General features: G+C 54.7%; 3 protein-coding genes across 15 annotated transcripts in view; 1 reads left to right on the top strand and 2 right to left on the bottom strand.

Moving 5' to 3' along the window:
- Positions 1 to 1918: 1918 nt before the first annotated feature.
- On the bottom strand, positions 1919 to 12166 carry VAMP4 (vesicle associated membrane protein 4). Its single transcript, XM_074546465.1, has 7 exons — positions 12017 to 12166; positions 10796 to 10842; positions 10448 to 10498; positions 4185 to 4285; positions 3662 to 3741; positions 3446 to 3497; positions 1919 to 2491 (listed from the first exon to the last, which is right to left on the bottom strand). Exons 1-7 carry the CDS (start codon positions 12080 to 12082, stop codon positions 2463 to 2465), a joined length of 426 nt encoding a protein of 141 aa, XP_074402566.1. The 5' UTR covers positions 12083 to 12166; the 3' UTR covers positions 1919 to 2462.
- A 5-nt stretch (positions 12167 to 12171) lies between these two features.
- MYOC (myocilin) lies at positions 12172 to 18622 on the top strand. Its single transcript, XM_074546462.1, has 4 exons — positions 12172 to 12408; positions 12442 to 13207; positions 13753 to 13872; positions 13958 to 18622. The coding sequence occupies exons 2-4, from the start codon at positions 12715 to 12717 to the stop codon at positions 14740 to 14742; spliced, it is 1398 nt and encodes a 465-aa protein (XP_074402563.1). The 5' UTR covers positions 12172 to 12408; positions 12442 to 12714; the 3' UTR covers positions 14743 to 18622.
- PRRC2C (proline rich coiled-coil 2C) overlaps positions 18192 to 20433 on the bottom strand; it is a 63686-nt gene continuing 61444 nt past the window's right edge. For all 13 annotated transcript variants that reach the window (XM_074546442.1, XM_074546446.1, XM_074546445.1 and 10 more), the window contains one exon: positions 18192 to 20000. In XM_074546442.1, the coding sequence (XP_074402543.1) occupies positions 19734 to 20000 (267 nt within the window). In that variant the 3' untranslated portion in view covers positions 18192 to 19733. The remainder of the gene's footprint in view (positions 20001 to 20433) is intronic.

Here is a 20433-nt window from a genome sequence, read left to right as displayed (position 1 = left end):
TCCCTGCCCTGCAGCAGAAGCTCCAGGCTCGAGTTCTGTCGGTGGGGCCGGCATGGAGCCGTGCAGGGTGGGCAGCAGGCCCTGGGAAGGAGCAGCAGCAGAGACCCAGCTCTCCCAGCGTGTACCCAGGCCCCTCCTCACTGCCAGACCCTGCCAAGCTCCTGCTGTGCCAGGGGACTCCCATGGAGGGATTTCTTTCCCCCTGGGAGGCCTCTCTGCACCCCTGCCCATCCCTATCCTGTCCATCCCCCTTCCCCCCTCAGGCATCAGGGTCACAGCACAGCCTCACACAGCAATCCTCAGAGGAGGAATGCACTGCTTTTGCCAGAAGATGCCATTCCCTGTACAAAAGAAAACATGAGGAAAACAGCAGCTGATAGTCTGTCCTGGAATGGGTAAAACAGACCCAAAGCTTGGGTGAAGGAGTTGTTTTTGTTGTAGAAGCTCCTTCATAACATCTCCTAAGTGAAAACCAATCCCCAAGCATGCAGACACCGCTGGAAACAACACCCCTTCCCTTTCTGCTGACTGCAGTTCTCCCTGCCACCAGTCCAGGGTGGGACAGCACAGGCTGCAATATAAAACCACAACACCAACAGAGTGTGTGGAGAACTGCTCTGTATCACCCCAAGAGCACACATTTCTAATGATCCTTCCAGCCTTGTGGGGAGAAAATAAATCTATAAAACTTGATTAGCAAAATCCAATCCTGTGATGTTTCTGACCAGGACTCCTGTGGCACCAAGGTCCTGCTGTGGGTGGCACAAGGAGCAGGAGCAGTAAAAGGCAAGGCTGGGCTGTGGGAAAGGCAGAGCAGCAGCAGGAGTGAATTAACTCACTTTCCAGCTGGCAGGACACCAAACAGCTCAGTGAGATCTGCAGCCCCCCTGGAGACAGAGCCAGTCCCTGCTCAGCCACCTTCATGGTGCCTTGCAGGCAGAGAGCAGCCAAAGGCACAGGCACGATGACTTTTGTCCCTTTCACTGAATGTATGATAAAACCAGCCTATACTTCAGGAGGAAAAGCCCAGCTTGCCCTCCTGATTGCCACCTGCAGAGATCAGCTCTCACAGAGGTGAGAAGCCCTGTTTGTATTCCAGCTGGCCAAGGCTGATGTTGAATCCCATCCAGCCCTCCAGGCTGCCCTGCTCACTCCTAATCCCCTTCTCTGCATGGGGCAGCACTCAGGTGGGAGCTGGGCAAGGTCCTGGGGGCAGGCTCAGAGCAGGAAGCAGGGACATGGCACTGGAAACTCTCTGGGGCACCATTTCCCCTCCCCAGAACCATTTCAAACACGTGCTCAGCAGGACAACCCTGCTCTCATCAGAAAAAGAGAAGCAGAAAAGCTTGGCTCAGCCAAAGTGCCAGGCTCAGGGCTGGAAAGGAGAAGCTCCCAAAAACAAAGGGCTGACAGAAATGCCACCAGCACTTCTGGTGACACTGAGGCTGGAAACATCAAAACACCACAGTGCCACCCATGGATAGAGGAGCTGAGTTCCTGTTCATTCCAGCACTGGGGTCCCCAGTGCCCACGTCTGGGAACAATCCCCACCCCAGTGGATCACAAGGCAGTGAAACTGGCTGCCATTCACCACCACATCATGGTGAAGGGCTCTCAATATAAACTGGGCTTCTTCACTGGGGATGGAGTCAGGAGAACTGTTCTCCAGCTGTGTTCTTATATCACTGTGCTGCTTGCTGGGTTTTACTCACATTCCTTACTTTTGGTGAAGGACACACAGAAACAGGGACTCCCAGCCTCAGAGAGCCCTGAATGGCCTCCAGGACTTTATGAAGATGTGCAAGAACTCCACGTGTACAGTCAAAAATAGGTTTACTGGAATGTCTTTAGTCACAGCTGGAAGCAGCAATACTGAAAACACTGAGCTTGTGCATTCCCATGGCAGGACCAGAAAGTCTTCTGGATTGTAAAACCTAATTTCACTTTTTCTCTTCTCTTTTTTTTTTTTTTAACAAGAGAAAAACAACACCCTTGCAGCTGTCCTCAAAAGAATCAGTTCCCTATAATGGTGCATTTCCCTTCAGACATTTATCCCCTCCTTTTCTCTGATTCACAGTCCCCTCTGCCTTCCACAGCAGGCAGCAGGGAGCTGCTCAAACCATATTATTATTATTATTATAATTATTATTATTAATATTACAACTCAACCATATATACAGATAGACCACAGGGACAAGTAGCCAGCTCCAAACCAGAGACCCAGAATTCCACAAAACAGATGGTTTGGGATCTGAATCTTGTGTTATAAAAAGAGTCTGACAGCAGGACAGGTAAAGGGTTGTTTGGTAGTTCTTCAAACACTCCCTTAGAGCTGGCTGCTTGCCACCACCTCCTGCTCCCAGGAGAAATAACAACTTCCAGACTATATACAGATCTCTCACTGAAATTACACAGCAGGTTGGTTATCCCAGAGGCAGCTCCACCAGCCTCCAGCTGCCCTGTCAGGAGCGGTACTTCAGGACTATGGGCACTGCAAAACACAAAGAAAGAAACTCTGAGCACACAGCCATCCCTGCCAGGGGGAGCCCCCATTTCTGCAGTGACAAACCCCAGCAGCTGGGAGCAGAAGTGTGTTCCCAGCCCCCAGCTAAAGCAATCTGCTGTCTGCACACATGCTAGACAACACATCCTGCTGCCTTCATCTCCTTCCAGCTTCCCAAAGCGAAACCAGATGGGATTTTCCATCAGTCTCTCTCTCAGCCCTGCTGCCAGCTTTGCCTCTCTCACTGCAGGCTGTGTGTTAGGAGGACAACAGGCCACAAGGGCTTTGCTGAAGGAACAAGATCAGTTACAGAGCTGCCCCTGGGCACTTCAGTGGGAGGAAAACCCTCCAAACACAGTGGCACAGAAGAGCTGCACTGCCTGGATCCCTGGAGCATGTCCTTCTGCAGGCAGAGGGATCAATTATTGCTGCCTGGAAGAAACATGCTCTGGTCATTCTGAGCTGTTTGGTAGGAACAGCAGTGACATCCCTGCTCTGGGGAGGCCAGGAAAGGCAGAGAGCACAGGAAGGGACCAATGGCAAAGCCACAACAGCCACTCAATGGAAATTAGGCAGCACATCAACTTTGGGATGAGCATTTGTAAACAGCAGGCTCATTGCAAGGTGCCTGATACATGCAGAGATGTTTCTGGAAGACATTGCTCTAGCCTGAAACTCTTCCATGTACTCCCACCCACCCTGGGATCAGCCAGTGCCAGCACAAGGCTGGCAGGGCACTGGGGGCTTTCTCTGGTCACACTCAGCAGGACTTGGCTGGAGCTGCTCCTGTGTGAAAGAGGAGCACAGAGAGCTCTGCAGGGCACAGTGGAGCCCGTGGGGTGGCTCAGGTGCTGTCCCTCAGGGCCAGCAGCACCACAGTGCCACTCCCAGCATGGAGGGCCACCAGGATGTCCACGGCTGGGCTGATGAGGAGCTACTCACCGATGATCACCAGCAGCAGAATGACCACCACCATTGCAATGATCGCCTTCATCTGCAAGGGGAGACACGGGCGCCTTACACAGGGAGCCAGGGGCAGCTGCCCTGAAGGAGCCCTGTGCTCCCAGCTGGGAAGCAGAGCTGCTCCAGCTCCTCCCAGGGCAGGCAGCTCAGCACCCTCCTACAGCCCCAACCCTGCCTGCTCCCCTCCCTGCTCACCTTACAGTCTCGCCACCACATCTGCCTCCGGAGATGCTTGGCTCTTTTGCTGAAAGCTGCAGCATTGTCTGACAAACTGTCTATTAAAGGAAAGAAAAGAGTCAGTTCAGTGGTGCACACACTGGCACAGCACCCACTCACCTGTTCTAACCCCACAGCATGATTCACCAAAGCCACAGCTGGGCCGATGTGACACCCTTCCCCAGAGCACACAAGTCCCACTCTGCTCCCTCTGTACTGGCTGCTCTCTGAGGACAGGAACATGCTCTGCAAGCCAGTGGCCAGTGCCAGAAGACAGACCAATCTACCTTTGCTTGAAGGACCAACTGGATCCCAGCACCTCCACACTAATGCCTCTGCACAGAGCAGCAGGTGAAGAGTCAGCAGAAAGTCAGATGTGCAGCCCAAGGCTGAGCAACACCACCCTCAGCAAGGACAGAAATGCAAGGCCAGGTGTGACATGAGGTGCTTTCAGCACTGCAGCAGGGTAACCTGGCCCAGCAGAGCTGAGTTTGCCACACACCTGATTTATCCTGCAGGTCGTCCAGCCGCTCGCCCCTTTCGATCACCTTGGTGATGTTCTCCTGCATGACATCGATGACTTCATCCACCTGGTTCTGCACACTGGGGAGCAAAGGCAGTGGGAGAGGCAGAAATGAGCACCAGAGCTGCCCAGCCTGGCAGGAGCTGAGAGCTCACCCACAGAAATGAAAGGGCACAACAGTGGAAGGGGAAGATGGGATGCAGAGAAAGCCAGAGGTGTGGCATGGGGTGGATCTGCTGCACTCCCAGGAAGGGAAGGGAACACAAGGGGCTCAGAGGGAGCACTGGGAAGCAGCAGAAGTGGGACACCCTCTCTAACACCTGCAACACACAAATCCAGTATGAAAAGGCACTAATTGCTGTTGGTGGGCACCTCTGCTACAGAAGAGCTCACAAAGAGGAAAAACTAAGTATAAAACCCAAACCTTATCTTTCTATATTTCATAGACCTCCACATCACACCTTTGCTCAATAACTTGGGGTGAAATCAAATCACTTCCCTCCTCCAGGCACTGAGTTACTAAATTAAACCCACGCTGCCAGGGGCATCAAGAGGATAGCAAAGAAATGGCTGATATGAACTAAACCAAGTTATAATTCATCTTCTCCTAGGTTATGTAACACTGTGGGTAGCCTTCAGTGAACAGCAGCCTAAATCACACCAGTAGGGTTATTAAAAATGCATTTATTCACTCCAGAAAAAAAAAAAAATACACTGGCAAGAGAGAAAAATTTTCCTGGTGGAAAAGTACTGCTCCATTCTGGTTTGTATTGTGGAGCTAATACACGTTTGTTTTCCTGGAGATAGAAATGAGGATTTTCTTGAGCCTGGGGGATAATACATTGTTTGAGACATACCGTTCCCAGAAAGGCAACGGCACCAGCAGCATCTTGGAGGCAACAACACAGAAATAGCTCAGGAGAGAAACAGCGTATCCTCCCCCAAGGCCCACGAAACTGGAGCCAACACACACTCAAGGCCAGTCAGTGGGGCACTGCAAACCACAAACAGGGCTCTGTCCTCACCACCAGGCCTCTAATTAATTCATTAATTAGAGACATAGGTTCACACTGACCTATTTCTCCTACCAGTGCTCTCACCTGTGCTGGTGAGGAGCAGCTGCAAACAGCAATAGTGGTCACAACACTTGCTCACATTTACTTACTGTTCCAAAGACAGGGGAGAATAAAAGGCATTAAGAGGCATTTTCCTCCCCAGAAAGCTCCAGAAAGAGTTCCACATCTAAATATCAAGGGGTTTCCCACCTTAGCCTTTCAAGTTGAGCTCTCCAGCACCACTGCACTGTGGCTTCCAGAGCTAGAAGAGCCAGGCAAGCCCTCTGAAATTTCTGAGTCAACAGCTGTGACAAGGCACATGCTGGACTCCAGCAGCACATGTCAAAATGTGCTTTATTTAGGACAGCAGAAGAAAGGAAGCTGCCTTCTCTGCTGCATCACAGAGTCTGTGGGAGCAGCATCTCTCTGAACCCTCCTACACCATGTGGTGGCAGCTCCTGCCTTCCCCACTGCCAGGAGCTCCTTATCTGGAGGGAAAGGGCACAGACAATGCCCAAAGAGCTCTCAGCAGGAGCTGCTCTGATCCCCTGTTTGTTTTACACAGCCCGAGATGAGCAGCAGAGCTGTTGGCAGAGCTCAGAGGGTGGCACTGAGGACACAAACAGGAACACACAGCAGTGCCCTGGGGGCCAAGTGTTCCCCCACACAGACAGACACACAGCCCAGGGCCCATCCCTGGGCACTGGGGGACAGGCAGGCACGTTCTGCAAGGGGCTTTCCTTACCCTGGCACAACAAACCCCAGCCTGGAGCTGCCAGCAGTGCAGCCACAGCTTGGGGCGAGAGGAAAGCACCAACATCTGCTACCCCAGATGAGCCAACTTGGCAAATCCTCTAAGCCTCAAACACACACACAAGTCTACATTTGCACTATGTAAATGTTTCTAAAATAATTTTCTGGCTTCAAAAGAGAGATATTTTCCTCCCACAACAGATTTGTCACCAAGTTATCCTGGTACAAGTAACAAGTGGGAGCACACAAGGTTACAGTGCATCTAGGAACTTGCAGAGCAATGCAACAGCACCTGTAACCCTGCTAGTGCAGGTCAGAGCCCTGAGGGGGCTGCTGCAGTCCTGGGACACCCCAAAGTGCTGCAGGCAAAACAGGCTGGTAGCTTCAGGCTGCTGTGGTGGTTAACAGCATTTGGGGAGAGCACCTCAGTGCCCAAGCTGCTTCTCAGCATCCTGCCTCTTCTCACTTGAGCTGCTGGCAAAATGCTAAGGGCCCTTGTTACCAGCCCAAACCCTGGGCAAGCTGTCAGCTGTCCCCAAGAGAACAAAACATTGCACAGATGAAGAATGGAGAAAGAAATCAAGGTTTACAAACTCCCACAAATGTTGAGCTGTTGACTCCTATGGAACACAAATGCATTTGGGTAGCACAGTTGGCCATCTGGGGAAAAAAACAACAAAACAATACAGCAAAGAAGAAGAAGGAAGAGGCCAAGCCAAGGAAATTCAGACCTCCACACAGCACCTTAACCAGACCCTAAGCCAGCTCTTTCTTTCTGCTCTCTCCCACCCTTCACTGCTGCCTCTCCAGGAGGGGGCTGAAAAATGCTCAGCCTATGTATTAACCCAGCAGCTACACAACAAATTCAAAAATTCCCACTAGTCTGGCATGCTTGAGGTAGGAAACTCAAGTCACATCAAGAAGAAAATATTTTCTTATTTTATTTGGCAAAAGGGAATGAGTCCTCTAATACAAAGTGTATTTCCTCTTGGGGAGCTACAGGCTTTTGACACATCCATTTCATGTGCTTTACTCCTGCCAGATTTCCAAGAGAAATAAAGCGGAATAAATACCTGCCAGGAAAGGGAGCAAGACAAAACCATGAAATATGTCTCCCATGACCTTCTTTCTTACTAATTACTGCAAGTCTGATGCTTTTAACAAGGACAGCAAGTGTACACCATCAAACCAACAAGATCCAGTGGCACTCAGCTTGCTTTTAGACTCCTCTCTTCTTGTGCTCTGCTCTTCCAGAGTGAGAGGAATAATCATTTTCATTGTGGGTTAGGTACTGCCAGGGCTGGTCAGGGTGCTGGGCTAACAGCAGTGCTGCATTCTGCAGACACTGTAAACAGCCTGTGCACACACATGGGCTGTGCTGCCCAAGGCTGCTGCTTGTCTCCAAGCTGGCTGTTTGCACCAGCATCACACTCCAGTTTTCCACCCCAGTGATATTAACAGTGTGTATTTTGGTGCACATTCCACCCAAACACCCCTGGCTGTGGCAAGCACCCAGGGAAGAGAACAGCAGGAAGAGCCAAGGCAGATGGAGGGTACAGAGGCTGCACAGCACTCCCCAGCTGCTCCCAACAACGGGGTAACAGTGCTGAACCCCACCACAAAGCCATGGACTGAAGAACAGCAGCCTGTGCCTCCCTGAGGCCTTTCAGTCACTGCAGGGATTACATCCAACAATGATTGCTGTCAGCATGGGCCTGCTATCCCCTTCAGATGAAAGCCTGGACTGTGGTTGGGGTTCACTGCACAACCTGCAAGGAGCCCTGGGAAGCTGCAGTCAGCTCTTGCCTCAGGAGTTCAAACCATTCCCCAAACCTTCCCCTCTCAGTGCCTGCAGCCAGCCAGAGCCACTGGGGCAATGCTGACCCCCAGAGCTGCAGCACGGGGATTCACAGACACCAAGGGGCTCCTGGGGAACCCCAGCACTGTGCTGAGCCTCAGCAGCAGCATGAACAAGAACCCAATGGCACAGCTCCCTGAAAGCACAAACATCAGCAGTAAAGTGAGGCAAGCAGTGCAGAAAAGGGGCTGATTTTAGCAGAATTTTAAAAAATATGGTCTGTGATGAGAAGCTCCTTTTCCAAAATCCAGAAATCCAGCTGGAAGATGAACATGCCAGCCTCCCTTGAAAAGACTCTCATGCACACATTCAGCACTTCTTCCAAAGCCTCAAAGCAAAGGCAGAGAAAGGAGAACAGCTCTGCCTTACCTGTTCTCTGTGCCTTTGGGGAAAGGATAAAAGCCCTTTAAAAGCTGAGCTTCAGCTCCAGCCCACCCTGGGCATGGGAGGCCTCAAAGGGACCTCATGTGGCCTCTCAGCTTCCAGAGGAGAGCCCACCCCAACCAGACACATCAGGACAATGCTCAGCTGGAAGGGGACTGGCACTTGCTCCTGTCACTGTTGCTGTCACTCACCTCTTTCCCCTGCAAGGTTTGCAGTGTTCCCCACAGCTGAGCCAGCCTTGAGGGTCTGTGCTGCCAAACTCCACCCTGACCCAATCCATCCCCCTTTCCTGCCAAGGACAACGAGGAAAACTTTCCAGTCTTGCCCCTCATGTTGAACATGTTCCACACCTTTGCTCCCACAGTCCCATCACTTTTTCCTCTACCTAATCCTCCCCCCAGTTTCTTTTTATGCCCATCTTCACACCTCATTCCTCCAGCCCCATGCTGCCATGGCCTCTCCAGCTTTGCCCAGCTATGCCTCAGCTCTCCAAATGCTCAAATTCCTCCTTAAAATGTCTTCTCCTTACAGTTTTATAGCAGCAACTCAACCCTTTCTTTGTTGAAACAAAACTGAGTCACTGTGAGAGCAGGCATTGATCCTTACAGCACAAGGGCTGAGCTGATCAGAAACTTCCCAGTGATCTCCATGACAAGAAGTGATGATTGCATGGTGTGAGTGCTTATTAAACAAAGCAATCAGCACTGATGAGAGCAGAAAATAAATTCTGTTTTGTAACAGATGTTTTAAATGTATAGGTGTAGCCCCTTGACAGCCCAAGGGACAATTCCATGCCACATCCACTGTGTCCAGGCAATGTCTGGCAATGGGCAAGCCTGGTGTGTGGGCCACTAGTCACATCTATGGACCCAGCAGCTCCTGGCTAAATGCTCCTTTCACTTCTCTTCCTTTTCACAGTGCCATGTCCTCCTCTACCTGAGGCTCCCTTCTGCCAGGCTGAGACAGGGAAGGGAAGAGCTCCTGTTGTCTCCCACTAACAGGGAACAGACACTGCAGGTGCTGTCCAGCAGAGAGGCTGAAGAGAGGGACACTCCCCCATCTCTACCTTTCTGTGCAGGTGAGACCCCACCCATAAACCCAGCTCTCAGCTTTCTCATTCCCTCCATGCCCTAAAGGGAGGCTCTATCCACACTGGCTTACTCATCAGAGCAGCTCCTCTCTACCAGCAGCATCCTCACACTCTGGGGGATGCCCAGAAACTCAGGGTGCAGCCCCCTGCCCTCTGCCTCTTGTGCAGCTCAAGTGCCCTTCAGCCCTCAAGAGAACAAGCCCAGCCTGATGCTGATGGTGGCAGTGAGTCATCCCAGAGCTGTGCTGGCTTCTTCCTGGCATGGAAAAAATCCCTGAGCAAGAGCCACACACGGGCTGCACACCATGAACAGCCTGGAAAATGCCCACACAGATCTGTGTGCTGGCTCCACGGACATCAGCAAAGGAGCAGGGCAACACAGACCAGAGGTGTGTGAGTAACCCCACACTTTGATTAAGTACCACCACCACATCCTTCATAAGAAAAACTGGAGCCCTGAACAAGCTTCATCCAGGAAATGACTCGAAGGGAGAAGGATCCAGAGTGTTCACTCCTTCCTTCTTGCCCCACTCCTCCTCCAGCTGTAATGGTTTCCTGTTTTCCAGCTGCTCTGACCCCAGTGAGTCACTGCTCATCTCCAGGTGACCTATATCAGGTTTTTATCTGGAGAAGAGGATGCCAGAGCACCAGCTGCTGCTCAAACCCATGGTCCTGGTGTGTTTCTGAATACTTACTTTGAAATGTTAAGGAGCATGTTACAGGATGAGGTAAAAAAAGCCTCAAAATCAAAACATGATGCTAGAAAAGGTTAAAATTCAGGGTTAGAAGAAGAGCCTCACAAAAGCATGGAACAGGTCACCACCAGAACACAGCAAGGGCTTCAGAAACTCCAATAAGCTACTGTGATTTTATCTTATCTTTTCTTATCCCCTTGCCTCTGTCAACACACAATTTCTTGACAGGCAGCATCAAAGCTAAGATTTCCTTTAGCTGTGGGGTAGGACAGGTCAGTTAGAAGAACACAGACACAAGGAATGTTCATGTGATGAGCCACACAACAATACTCTGACAAGACAGCAGCAGGAGCTCCCAGTGCCAGAATAAATTATTATCTCTGTGACACTAAGCAACAACAACTTACTGCCTGATCTTGTCATTCCTGGGTCCAAACCTGGCTCCAGAAGGTCCCCTCCTGCAGGCAGAAAAGAGCAATCGGGACAGAAAGCACAATGAAAACATGTTTTTAAACCAGACCCAAAGGATACAGAGGAAAGAATCAATGCCTTGTGCACAAAGAATTGTTTTCACACTCCCATCGGTCCCTCCCACGTCTAAGGATCCACATCTCACTCTTACAAAAGGTCACACCTATTAATTCATGCTCAAGGCCAAGGCTCTGCAAGAACATCCCAAAGGAATCAAAGGGTTTCATTCCCAAACCCCTCAGCCTCAGAGCTGCAGGCAGGTATGCCACTGCATTCCAACTCACAAGAAAAAGTCTTCCTCTTCATCCGAGTCTTCCTCCAACAGGTTCCTCTGCAAACACAGAAAAACCATTTCATCAATAAGCAACCACCAATTCACACCCACATTTCCAACTCTTAGGATGCAATCAGCATCCTCTGACTGCAGGAAGGCTCTCTCTGCTCAAGGGACAATCCCCAGATCACCCACAGACCCCCTGGGCTGTCCCATCCACTCCAGACGTGGAGGATGAGTTTTCTCCACCATCTGATGGCAGCAGCTGTAAGAGGGATGACCACAAGGGCAGAGGGGTCTGGCAGCTCCTCTGTTTCACCCCAAAGGACCCCCCTGGTCTCCCCTTTGCTGATCCACTACACTCCATGAGAGCATCCAAAACCTGATTTTTAAGGGGAACCCCACAATCCCACAGTAGCCTGAATACTCCAGACAAAACCATTTCTGCTTAGGGTCAAAAACAACCAGGAGAGGAAGGTGACACACTAAAGCTGTGGGCCCAGGGACCCAGCAGATGGTCCTTGGGGTACCAACAGTCGCTGCTTTCCCGTGTGTAGCTCTGGGCTCCCACCTGCAAGCCTGATGCTCTGATGGTGCAGCTCACCTCCATTTCCATCCTGTCACATTTGCTCAACCAACTCAAGCAAACCTGCAACACCGTGCAATAGTTAAAGCCAGTGCTTCCCTCAAGGGAGGAGCAGCCTGCGGTGGCAGCACGGGCTCTGCTCTCGCTGGCAGCTGTCGGAGCTGCAGCAGCGTTTCCGACCACAGCCCAAAGCCAGCTTCAGCACAGCCTGTCCCCAGCTGCTTAAATCCACCTCATCCAAACCAGGCAAGTGCTGGGACCTGTACTCAAAGCCTGAAAGCGAGTGGACCGTGGTGACAGGAGAAAAAAACAGCTGTAAAGCACAGGGTGACTTCACTGAGCTCCGTCAGCCAACGTGGGCATCAGGGCCAGGCCGTGTCCCCGCCCGGCTCTGCGGAAGGGCAGGAGGCTGGGGCACACCGGCATCTCCTGGCCATGGATGCGGCCCCAGGGAGCCGCAACAGGTTCCCAAAGCGGCCGTGACACACACGGACAACCCTTACCGGGTGAACGGCGCTGTCACGGGCTGCGGGCCGCTGGGCCCCGCGGCTGAGGCTGCGGCGGCACCGACACCCGGCCAAGGCCCCCGTACCGCGGGCACCGAGCCCGGCGAGCCCCGCGCAGCCCCGCAGCAGAGGCACTCACCCGCTCGCTCTTCACCGAGCCCGTCACCTCGTCGTCGTTCAGGTGCCGCTTGAATTTGGGAGGCATGGCCGGTGTGTGCCGGGGCTCTGTGCCCGGGAAGAGGAGCCTGGAGGGGAGAGCAGGGAGCGCCGGGCAGGCCCAGGACGGGACCCGCACTCAGCGGGCCGGGCCGGGCCGGGCCGGCGGGAAATGGCCGGTGCCGGAGAGCCCGCTCACATCGACCGCTCCGCCCGCCGCGCCGAGCGCCGAGCTGCCGATGGCGGGCGGGCCGGGGCGGAGACACCACCGGGAAACAGGGAGGGACCAGCCCGAGGCGGGGCGGGCTCGTTCTGGGGCGGGACCAGCTTGAGGTGAGGCGGGGCCAGCCTGAGGTGAGGCGGGGCCAGCCTGAGGTGAGGCGGGGCCAGCCTGAGCCTGAGCCTGAGCCTGAACGGGGGCTGGTCTGAGGCGGGGTCGGGGCCGGCGGGTTCTGTTCAGGCCCCGGCCCCGAGCGGCCCCAGTGGGTTCGGCCCCGGGCCCGCCCGCCCCGGCGTCACCCCTGGCACACGGCCTCGGCCCCGGGGAGGCGGCGGGGCAGTGCCGGTGCCCCCGCAGGCATCTGGAAGCTTCCGGCTCGCCCGCCCCCCGCCGCCCCGACTCTCTTGCTCTATAAATGCGGGCGCTGGTGGCCGGCGCGCTCAGAGGGGGGCGCCGGGGCCATGCTGGGGGTCTGGCTGCTGCTTTGGGGTTCCGTGGCCCTGGGCGGCCGGGCGGACACCGCCTTCCTCCGCCGCGCCCATGACAGCTCCGGGCGCTGCACCTACTCCTTCACGGTGGCCAGCCCCGTGGAGGCCGCCTGCCCCGAGGCTGCCGGCGGCGTGCCCGAGCTGCGCGCCGAGCTGGCCGCCCTCGCCGCCCGCCTGAGTCGGCTGGAGAGCCGAGAGCGAGGAGCGGGGGGCTCGGGGCCGCGCGGAGCCGAGCCGGGGGGCGCACGGGACTCTCAGCAAGCCTCCGGGCTGGAGGCTGCGTACGGCGAGCTGCTACGGGCCAAGTCCCGGCTGGAGGAGGAGAAGGGGCGGCTGGAGCGGGAGAAAGAGGAGCTGGGCAGGCGGCTGGAGAGCAGCGCCCAGGAGATCACCCGGCTGCGGGCCGCCCGCTGCCCCCCCGGCAGAGAGGGGCCCAGCCGGGACACGCTGCGTGCCCCCGCCAAGGGTAAGTGCCGGGACCGGGAGCCCTGCGCATCCCTGCCGCCGGCTCCTTCCCTCTGGCCGGGTCCCCGTGCGGCCTCCGTGCTGTGCCGCCACTGCTGCCCCCCGCTCCTGGGGACCCTGGTGGGCTCAGCCGCGCTGGGAGATCACAGCCCATTGTCCCATGCCTCCCTCCCCACCCCGCCTGCCCCGCAGCAGAGGGGGGATGCAGGGTACCGTGCTCATCTGGGCTCTTAGGAGTATCCCCCAAAGAGAATGGTCACAGATGTGCCCCGCTGCAGTGGAGGGGGCACTGGGCTCCTGCCAAAGGCATCGGCATTTCGGGGGGCAGCAACCCGGCACGGAGTCCCCCGAGGGCGGTTGTGAGCGGCTGGCTTAGCCCCCGAGAGCAGCAGGGACAGGCAGGGCTGTGAGGGGCTGGCTGAGCCCCCGAGGGCGGCAGGGACAGGCGGTGTGAGGGGCTGGCTGAGCCCCCGAGGGCGGCAGGGCCAGGCAGGCACTATGGGGGGCTGGCTGAGCCCGCTCACGCTGTGCCTGGCCCCGCTGCAGCGCCGCGCTGGGAGCCGCAGCCCCTGAGCTACCAGGAGCTGCAGTCGGAGAGGAGCGAGGTTCCCGTGTCCCGGCTGCTGGAGGAGACGGCTCTCGCCCGCCCGGGCAAGGAGGACTCAGGTACGGGCACCGGACCGGCCCCGCGCCCCGCCGCTGCCGAGGGGCTGGCGGTGACCGCTCCGTGTCCCGTCGTGTCCCCGAGCAGGCTGCGGCCAGCTGCTGTGGGTGGGGGAGCCCGTGGTGTTCGGCCGGGCGGACTCCATCGCGGGCAAGTACGGCGTGTGGATGAAGGACCCCGAGCCCGTGCCGCCCTTCACCCGCGACAACACGTGGCGTGTGGACACCGTGGGCACCGAGGTGCGCCAGCTCTTCCAGTACGAGGAGGCCGAGCAGCTGGCCCGGGGCTACCCCGCCAAGGTGCACATCCTGCCGCGGCCCCTGGAGAGCACGGGGGCCGTCATCTACCGCGGCGGGCTCTTCTTCCAGCCCCGCCAGTCCCGCTCCGTGGCCCGCTACGACCTGCGGGGCGAGAGCATCACGGCCGAGAGGGAGATCCCCGGCGCCGGCTACCACGGGCAGTACCCCTACTCCTGGGGGGGCTACACCGACATCGACCTGGCTGTGGATGAGACGGGGCTCTGGGTCATCTACAGCACCGACAAGGCCCGGGGAGCCATCGTCCTCTCCAAGCTGGACCCCGAGACGCTGGAGATCCGTCGGACCTGGGAGACCAACATCCGCAAGCGGGGGGTGGCCAACTCCTTCCTCATCTGCGGCACCCTCTACACCGTCAGCAGCTACTCTGCGCCCAACGCCACCATCAACTTCGCCTACGACACCGCCACGGGCACCAGCCGTGCCCTCAGCATCCCCTTCGAGAACCGCTTCCGCTACCTCAGCATGCTGGACTACAACCCTGCCGAGCGGCAGCTCTTCGCCTGGGACAGCTTCAACATGGTCACCTACCCCGTCCGCCTGTCCCGGCCGTGAGCCCGGGCTGGCGGTGCGCCGGCTCAGCCCCCGGGGGCTCGGTGCGTGCCTTGGCACCCCGCTTCCCTCCCCCTGTCCCCCGGGAGCGCCGCCTCCCACAGCCTCGGGGTGCTGCCCCGCCACATCGCGTTGTGCAGCAGAGAGAGAGAGGAGGCGCTCACTGCTCCAGAGCCAGGGAAGTGCCTCTCAGCAGCCTCGGGGGGGTCCGGATGGGTCCCCGCAGTGCCCAGCCCTGAGCTGCTGCAGCACCTCCCTGAGCACCCAGCCTGGCCGTGAATGTGGAGCACGGAGGGCTCAGGCATGGGGAGGGCTGTGCAGGAGGATCCTGCCTTAAAATAAACGTGTTTCCCTAGCTGTGAGCAGCGAGCCCCTCTGCGGGGCAGGGTTTGTTGTTTCCAGGCTCCAGCCCTGCAGAGATCCCACAGCCTCCGCTGGCATCCCACACTCCCAGTGCCCAAGGGCATCCTGGAGCTCAGCCACCTCCAGAACTCATCGAGTGGGCTCAAAAGCAGCAGAAAACACAGACACGCATTGCACAAGCCTTGTTTTATTGAGGGAAGAAGGCAGCCAGGAGAGCAGGGGTGAGGAGTGCTGGCAGAGCACCTGCAGCCGGGTGGCCTCTCAGTCCCCAGCCCTTCCAGCCTTGTGCTTCAGCTTTGCAGCCATCCCAGGCCAGCAGCTCTCCCCAGCCAGCCCAAACCATGCTGTTTTATCTGTTTATTGTAGAAAGCTTCTAGGAGGAAGCTTCTTTCCCATTCTGGCACCTGGGGCAGCAGCAACCACATTCCCCAGGGGCTGCATGGGGTCCTGGCCCAATAAACACTGCCCAGCACCTCTGCTGCCTCACACCTTGTTTTTCCAAGGCTGTTTTCCAAGGAGTGTGGTGGGTTGGTGCCACTCTTGGTGCACCTACAGGCAGGAAAATGCCACAGTTTGGGAGGCAGCTCCTGACAGCAACACACCAGTTATTGGAGCAGTGGAAAAGGCCAGAGAACACAGTGGGACACTTGTGATGATCAGGGAGATGCTTCACCCCTCTGCTGTCCTGACTCTTTTCTTAAGTGTAGCAGCACTGTATGTTTGCATATCACAATGAAGCATTTGGTTTATCCATCATCCCCAGGCTTTATTTTGGAAAAATACGAGCTGGTTGTAAAAAGTGGGCTGATACATGTGAGGAATGTTTGGGAAGCTGCAGGGGGGAGCCCAGCACAGAGGGAGGAGGCTGAAAGACCCATTCCTGCTCCTGGGCAGGAATCTCACCTGAGCAAGGGCCAGGAACACATCAGCCCTGTCACTGTCACACGCAGAGCTGGGGAGAGCCGAGCAGGCGGCAGGCAGGGCCAGCAGTGCCCAGCAAAGCTGGCACCAAGGCTGGGGAAAGGCATTTCTGTGCCAGAGCAGGGCGGGATGAAGGGCAGGGCTGGAGCAGAGCCCCGGCAGCGGCAGCAGCGCCTCGCTGGGCCCAGACACCGAGGGCAGACAGCTCCGCCCCAAGCCGCGGCCAGTGCATCTCTTAATTGCCTGAGAAAATAAAGGAGGACAAGCCAATGTACACAGGATTTCCAGAAAGCTGGGCTGCAGCTGAACAGCGCTGAATACACTGCTTTACTTAACAGGCTTTGGGAAAACAAGCCCTGCCTGCCCACATCCCAGCAAGAAGGCAGCCTGAGCCCAGGGGGTTGCTGGATCTGGCTCCAGTCACATTTAAACCCCCTCTGGCTCTCACCCTGCAGAATAGTTATGACCTTTTCACAGCCTCAACATTATTAGGGGGAAAAAAAAATTGAATTCCCCAAACAAAATTGTTTCCTAATTTCTGTGAGGTTCAGCACAATTATTTCTGGTGACCAGAGTCCTAGAAAAGAGATTACAAGCCAAATCCCACTCAAATTAAAAAAAAGCAAGAGCTACTCCAGTGTAAATAGCCAGGAGCAAAGTTATCTGATTAAATGTCATAAAATATTCAATCAAGCGGGGTCAATGACTGAAAGCTCCACCTGGCCTCAAGGCAGCTGGCGTGGTTTGGGGTTTTGGAGAGGCACACATCAAACCTGGGTTATTTAGAGGCACAAAATGCCCAAACTTTAATTAAACTTCTGCAGAAATACTCCCCTTGTTCTGCTCTGAGCACAAAATAGTCCAAAGCCTGGTACATTCCCACAGCCGACTGTGGGAAATTCCTCTGATTTCCCAATGGAATTACTATTACAGAATTGAACATGAATCCTTTTAGCAGCACTTCTTTAAAAATAGAACACTCTGGGGAATGAGTTCCCAGTTTTGGGGTGTCCAACAGGCTGAGGGCAACCTCAAAGCAGGGAAGCATCACCACACCTCAGTTACTTTTATAGAATGTTTCTAGATGGAAGCAGTGTCCACATTCACTCAGAGCCCCATGTCCACCCTCCTTCCCAAGCATTTACTGAGCTGTGAAAAAGGTGATTTACCTTGTGAAAAAGGTGATTTACCCCGTGTGTGACCTGCCCACAGCTTCCTTCTGCCCATGGCTCCATTTGTGGATTCCAGCACCTTTGATTTACTCCACATTGCTGCAGTTTTACCCTGAACAAAACCAACCTGGGCAGCAAAGGTGCAGAGCCAGCCAGCACCTTCTCCCCAGGCAGGAATTACTCCCCAGAGAGCGACACCCAAAGTTCCTGGTGTTTGTGGGAAGCAAGTTCCCTCTGGTGGCCAGGGCTCCCTCAACTCCTGCCTGTCCCCTGCTGCTGCTGCTGCCTTGGGAGGCTCCCTGGAGCAGGGGCTGGGCAGAGCTACAGGAATACAGGAGGGATTTGTTAAAGGAATAAAGCAGGGATTTATTAAAGGAATAAAGCAGGGATTTATTAAAGGCCTTTACAGTATACACCTTGGGCAGTACCAGAGCCCAGCTGTGGCTACACCCAAGATGGACCCTGGGTCAGGAGTTCTCACACTTTTCTAAGTTTTGGTCCATTTCCATCTTGGGATTCCTTGTCCAATTCCAGCCACAGGTTGTGCAGTCCCATCCTCTCAGTTTGCTCTCCTCCATTCCCTGTTGTTGGCACTTTTTGGGCCTGAAGCAGTGGTGCCCTTGGTTGTGGGGCTGGAAAAGGATTGTTCTGTGGGACTGAGCTGTGAGGAGAACCTGCCAACACTTTCTATGGACTCCAGAGTTATACACAAATGCAGAACAGAATCTGGAAAATATGAAGGCTCAAACTCAGGGCATCACTGGCTGATGGGCCAAGTGGCACCATGCCAGCTCCATCAGCTGGAGATGGAATTCCCAGCAAACACCTCCAAGCTCCTGCTGGGGCAGTGGTGGCCACGTCCTGCGAGCCCCTGGCTGGAGAAGGGCTGGAAAGTGCCAGGATAACAAAGGAGCTTCTGGGAGCATTTTCCTTCAGAATCCTCTCCCCCTGGGAGCACTGCTTGCCTCCTGCAGAATCATGAGAGCAGCCAGGGGCTTTATTTAGAGAATACTTTATTAGTTTCTGTAATCAAACCCATGTAAATAAGACCGTACATATTTCATACAGTGCGTTACCCCTGTACAAATGGAAAAAAAATTAAGTTTAACATTTCTAGACCAATATGGCTGTTAATTTCTGTACAATGCCAACTCACACTACAAGTGGGATACTTTTTTCCAAAGTTGACATCACAGCTAGTTTCCAAAAATTCAAATTATATATATATTTATATAAAAAGATAACCAATAGCGATTCACTAGGCATCAATAGCAGCAATAGCCTTTCCAGCTTCTGCAGTCATTTGAACAAAATTATACACATTAGACTTTCAACTCTTCCTTCCAAAAAACATAAAAAAAAAAAGAAAAAAATCCCAGAAAAAACCAGCAAATTCTGCTACTGATGTGGTACCTGGTGCTTTTTATTAGCTTTTTCAATCATTGTCTGGAAAAAAACCTCTAGAATAACATTATTAAAAACAGCTCCAGTATAGCACAGTCACTACTACATATCATAAGCAGGTACAGGATATCTTACATTCACAGAAGTATCATACAGTACTGTCCTACAGCTAGAATACTAGAGGATACAATTAAAAAGGCATTTATTTGACTTGATTCTACTTTCCAGCACACTGTGGGCAAGGAGGTGGTGCGATGCAGCTCTGATATAAAGAATGCACCTTTGAGATAAAACTCTCGTTCATCTGATAAGGTTTCTTTTATTCTCGTGACACAGTTTAAGTGCTCGTTGCTGTGTTACAGACAGAAACTGGAAACCGTTTAGGGACCACTCGCATCATACCAAGACAGCTGGACAGGGGTGAACGGAACAAATCTGACTATTGATGCAACGAACCTTCAACTCCAGGGGTGGGAGCCACTGAGGGGGCAGCGGGTGGAGAGGACACAGGTGGCCAAGTAGCTTTTTCATATGGTGATCTAAATGCAGTAAATTGTCATCCAAGCAGCAGCAGCCAGCAAAGCACTGCCTTCAGAGGGAAATCCAGCACTGCCAGTGTTACTCTGCGTTAGGTTAAGCCTGGCGTGGCAAGTGCGTGGATCCCTCTGTTTATACAAGATAGAAGCTTCTTAAGTCACTAAAAACTTAACACACGTTACTTGGCCCAGCACCATCTTCAGATCTGCATGTTCTCATACTCAGGGGTTTATAAAAAGATGAATAGCAGCTGAAGATCAGAGCCTGAAGAGAATAAGGAGTCATTGTGTCAGCCAGAAACGCCTCCCCACGGCCGCCGCTGCTCCGGGCTGCGGCTCTGGGAAGTGGGCGGGCGCGAGCCAAAGGGGGCAGCACGTGTGGCACCTGCACACCCCAAAGCAGCCTTCGTGCTGTCAGAGCAGGGGTGACCCCGAGAGCCAGGGCTCAGCTGGCACCTCTGCCGCCGGCACCCAGGCCCCGTGGGGCTGCGCAGAGCCCGGCAGGGAGGGCAGGCTGCTCCTCATCCTTCGGGCCACCCACTGACGCTGCTGACTCCTCGGCCACCCTCCCCTCTCCCCCTCCAGGGCAACACAGCCTCTAAGATTTTGTTTCCTCGGTTTTGATTGCCTGAGGTTTGATTGGTCCAGTTCTGACGGGTTTGGGTGTGGCAGCAGGCGCGGGCGTGGCCTTTTCCTCGCCTTTGTCCTGGCAGACTCCGGCAGAGTCAGCGATCGCCTCGCTGGGCTTGCTCCCGTTCTCCTCCACTTTGGGGGCTTTGCCTCCTACGGGTTTGTTCTGCTGCTGCTGCTGCTGCTCAGAAAAGAATCTCTGGGTGGACTGAAGGACCTCTGCTCTTTGCTTTGCCTTAAGAGAGGGAGAAAGTAAGTTTACTGCAGAGAGGACACTGGAACTGGAGTGACCTCACAAGCATTTCCCATATGGAAGGGGAAGGACTGACCACAGTGGCCACTTTATCCTAGACAGGCAGTGTCCATCTTGCTGCTGCCCTGATGTCACCAGGGCTGGGTGCCTGGCTCCTCAGCAGTAGTTTACCATCATGCCTAGGCTTCCCTAACCCTTTCCCAAGAAAGAGAATCAGGGACAACAGTGTGAAGTATCACCCACCCTATTCTCATGGCACTGCTACTGCAGAGCTGTACAAGCAGGAGCACTGCTGACAGCAGCTCACACAGGAGCAGGAGCTGTGCCTGCACAGCCCCACCTGGGCCCACTCCAGCTGTCCCTGCTGCCTGCAGGGCACAGGGCTCTCCCTCCCTCCCTCCCTCCCTCCCTCCCT

This window comes from Zonotrichia albicollis, chromosome 8 (assembly GCF_047830755.1).
Source record: "Zonotrichia albicollis isolate bZonAlb1 chromosome 8, bZonAlb1.hap1, whole genome shotgun sequence".
Classification (NCBI taxonomy): domain Eukaryota; kingdom Metazoa; phylum Chordata; class Aves; order Passeriformes; family Passerellidae; genus Zonotrichia; species Zonotrichia albicollis.
This window is presented reverse-complemented; position numbering and strand designations above follow the sequence as displayed.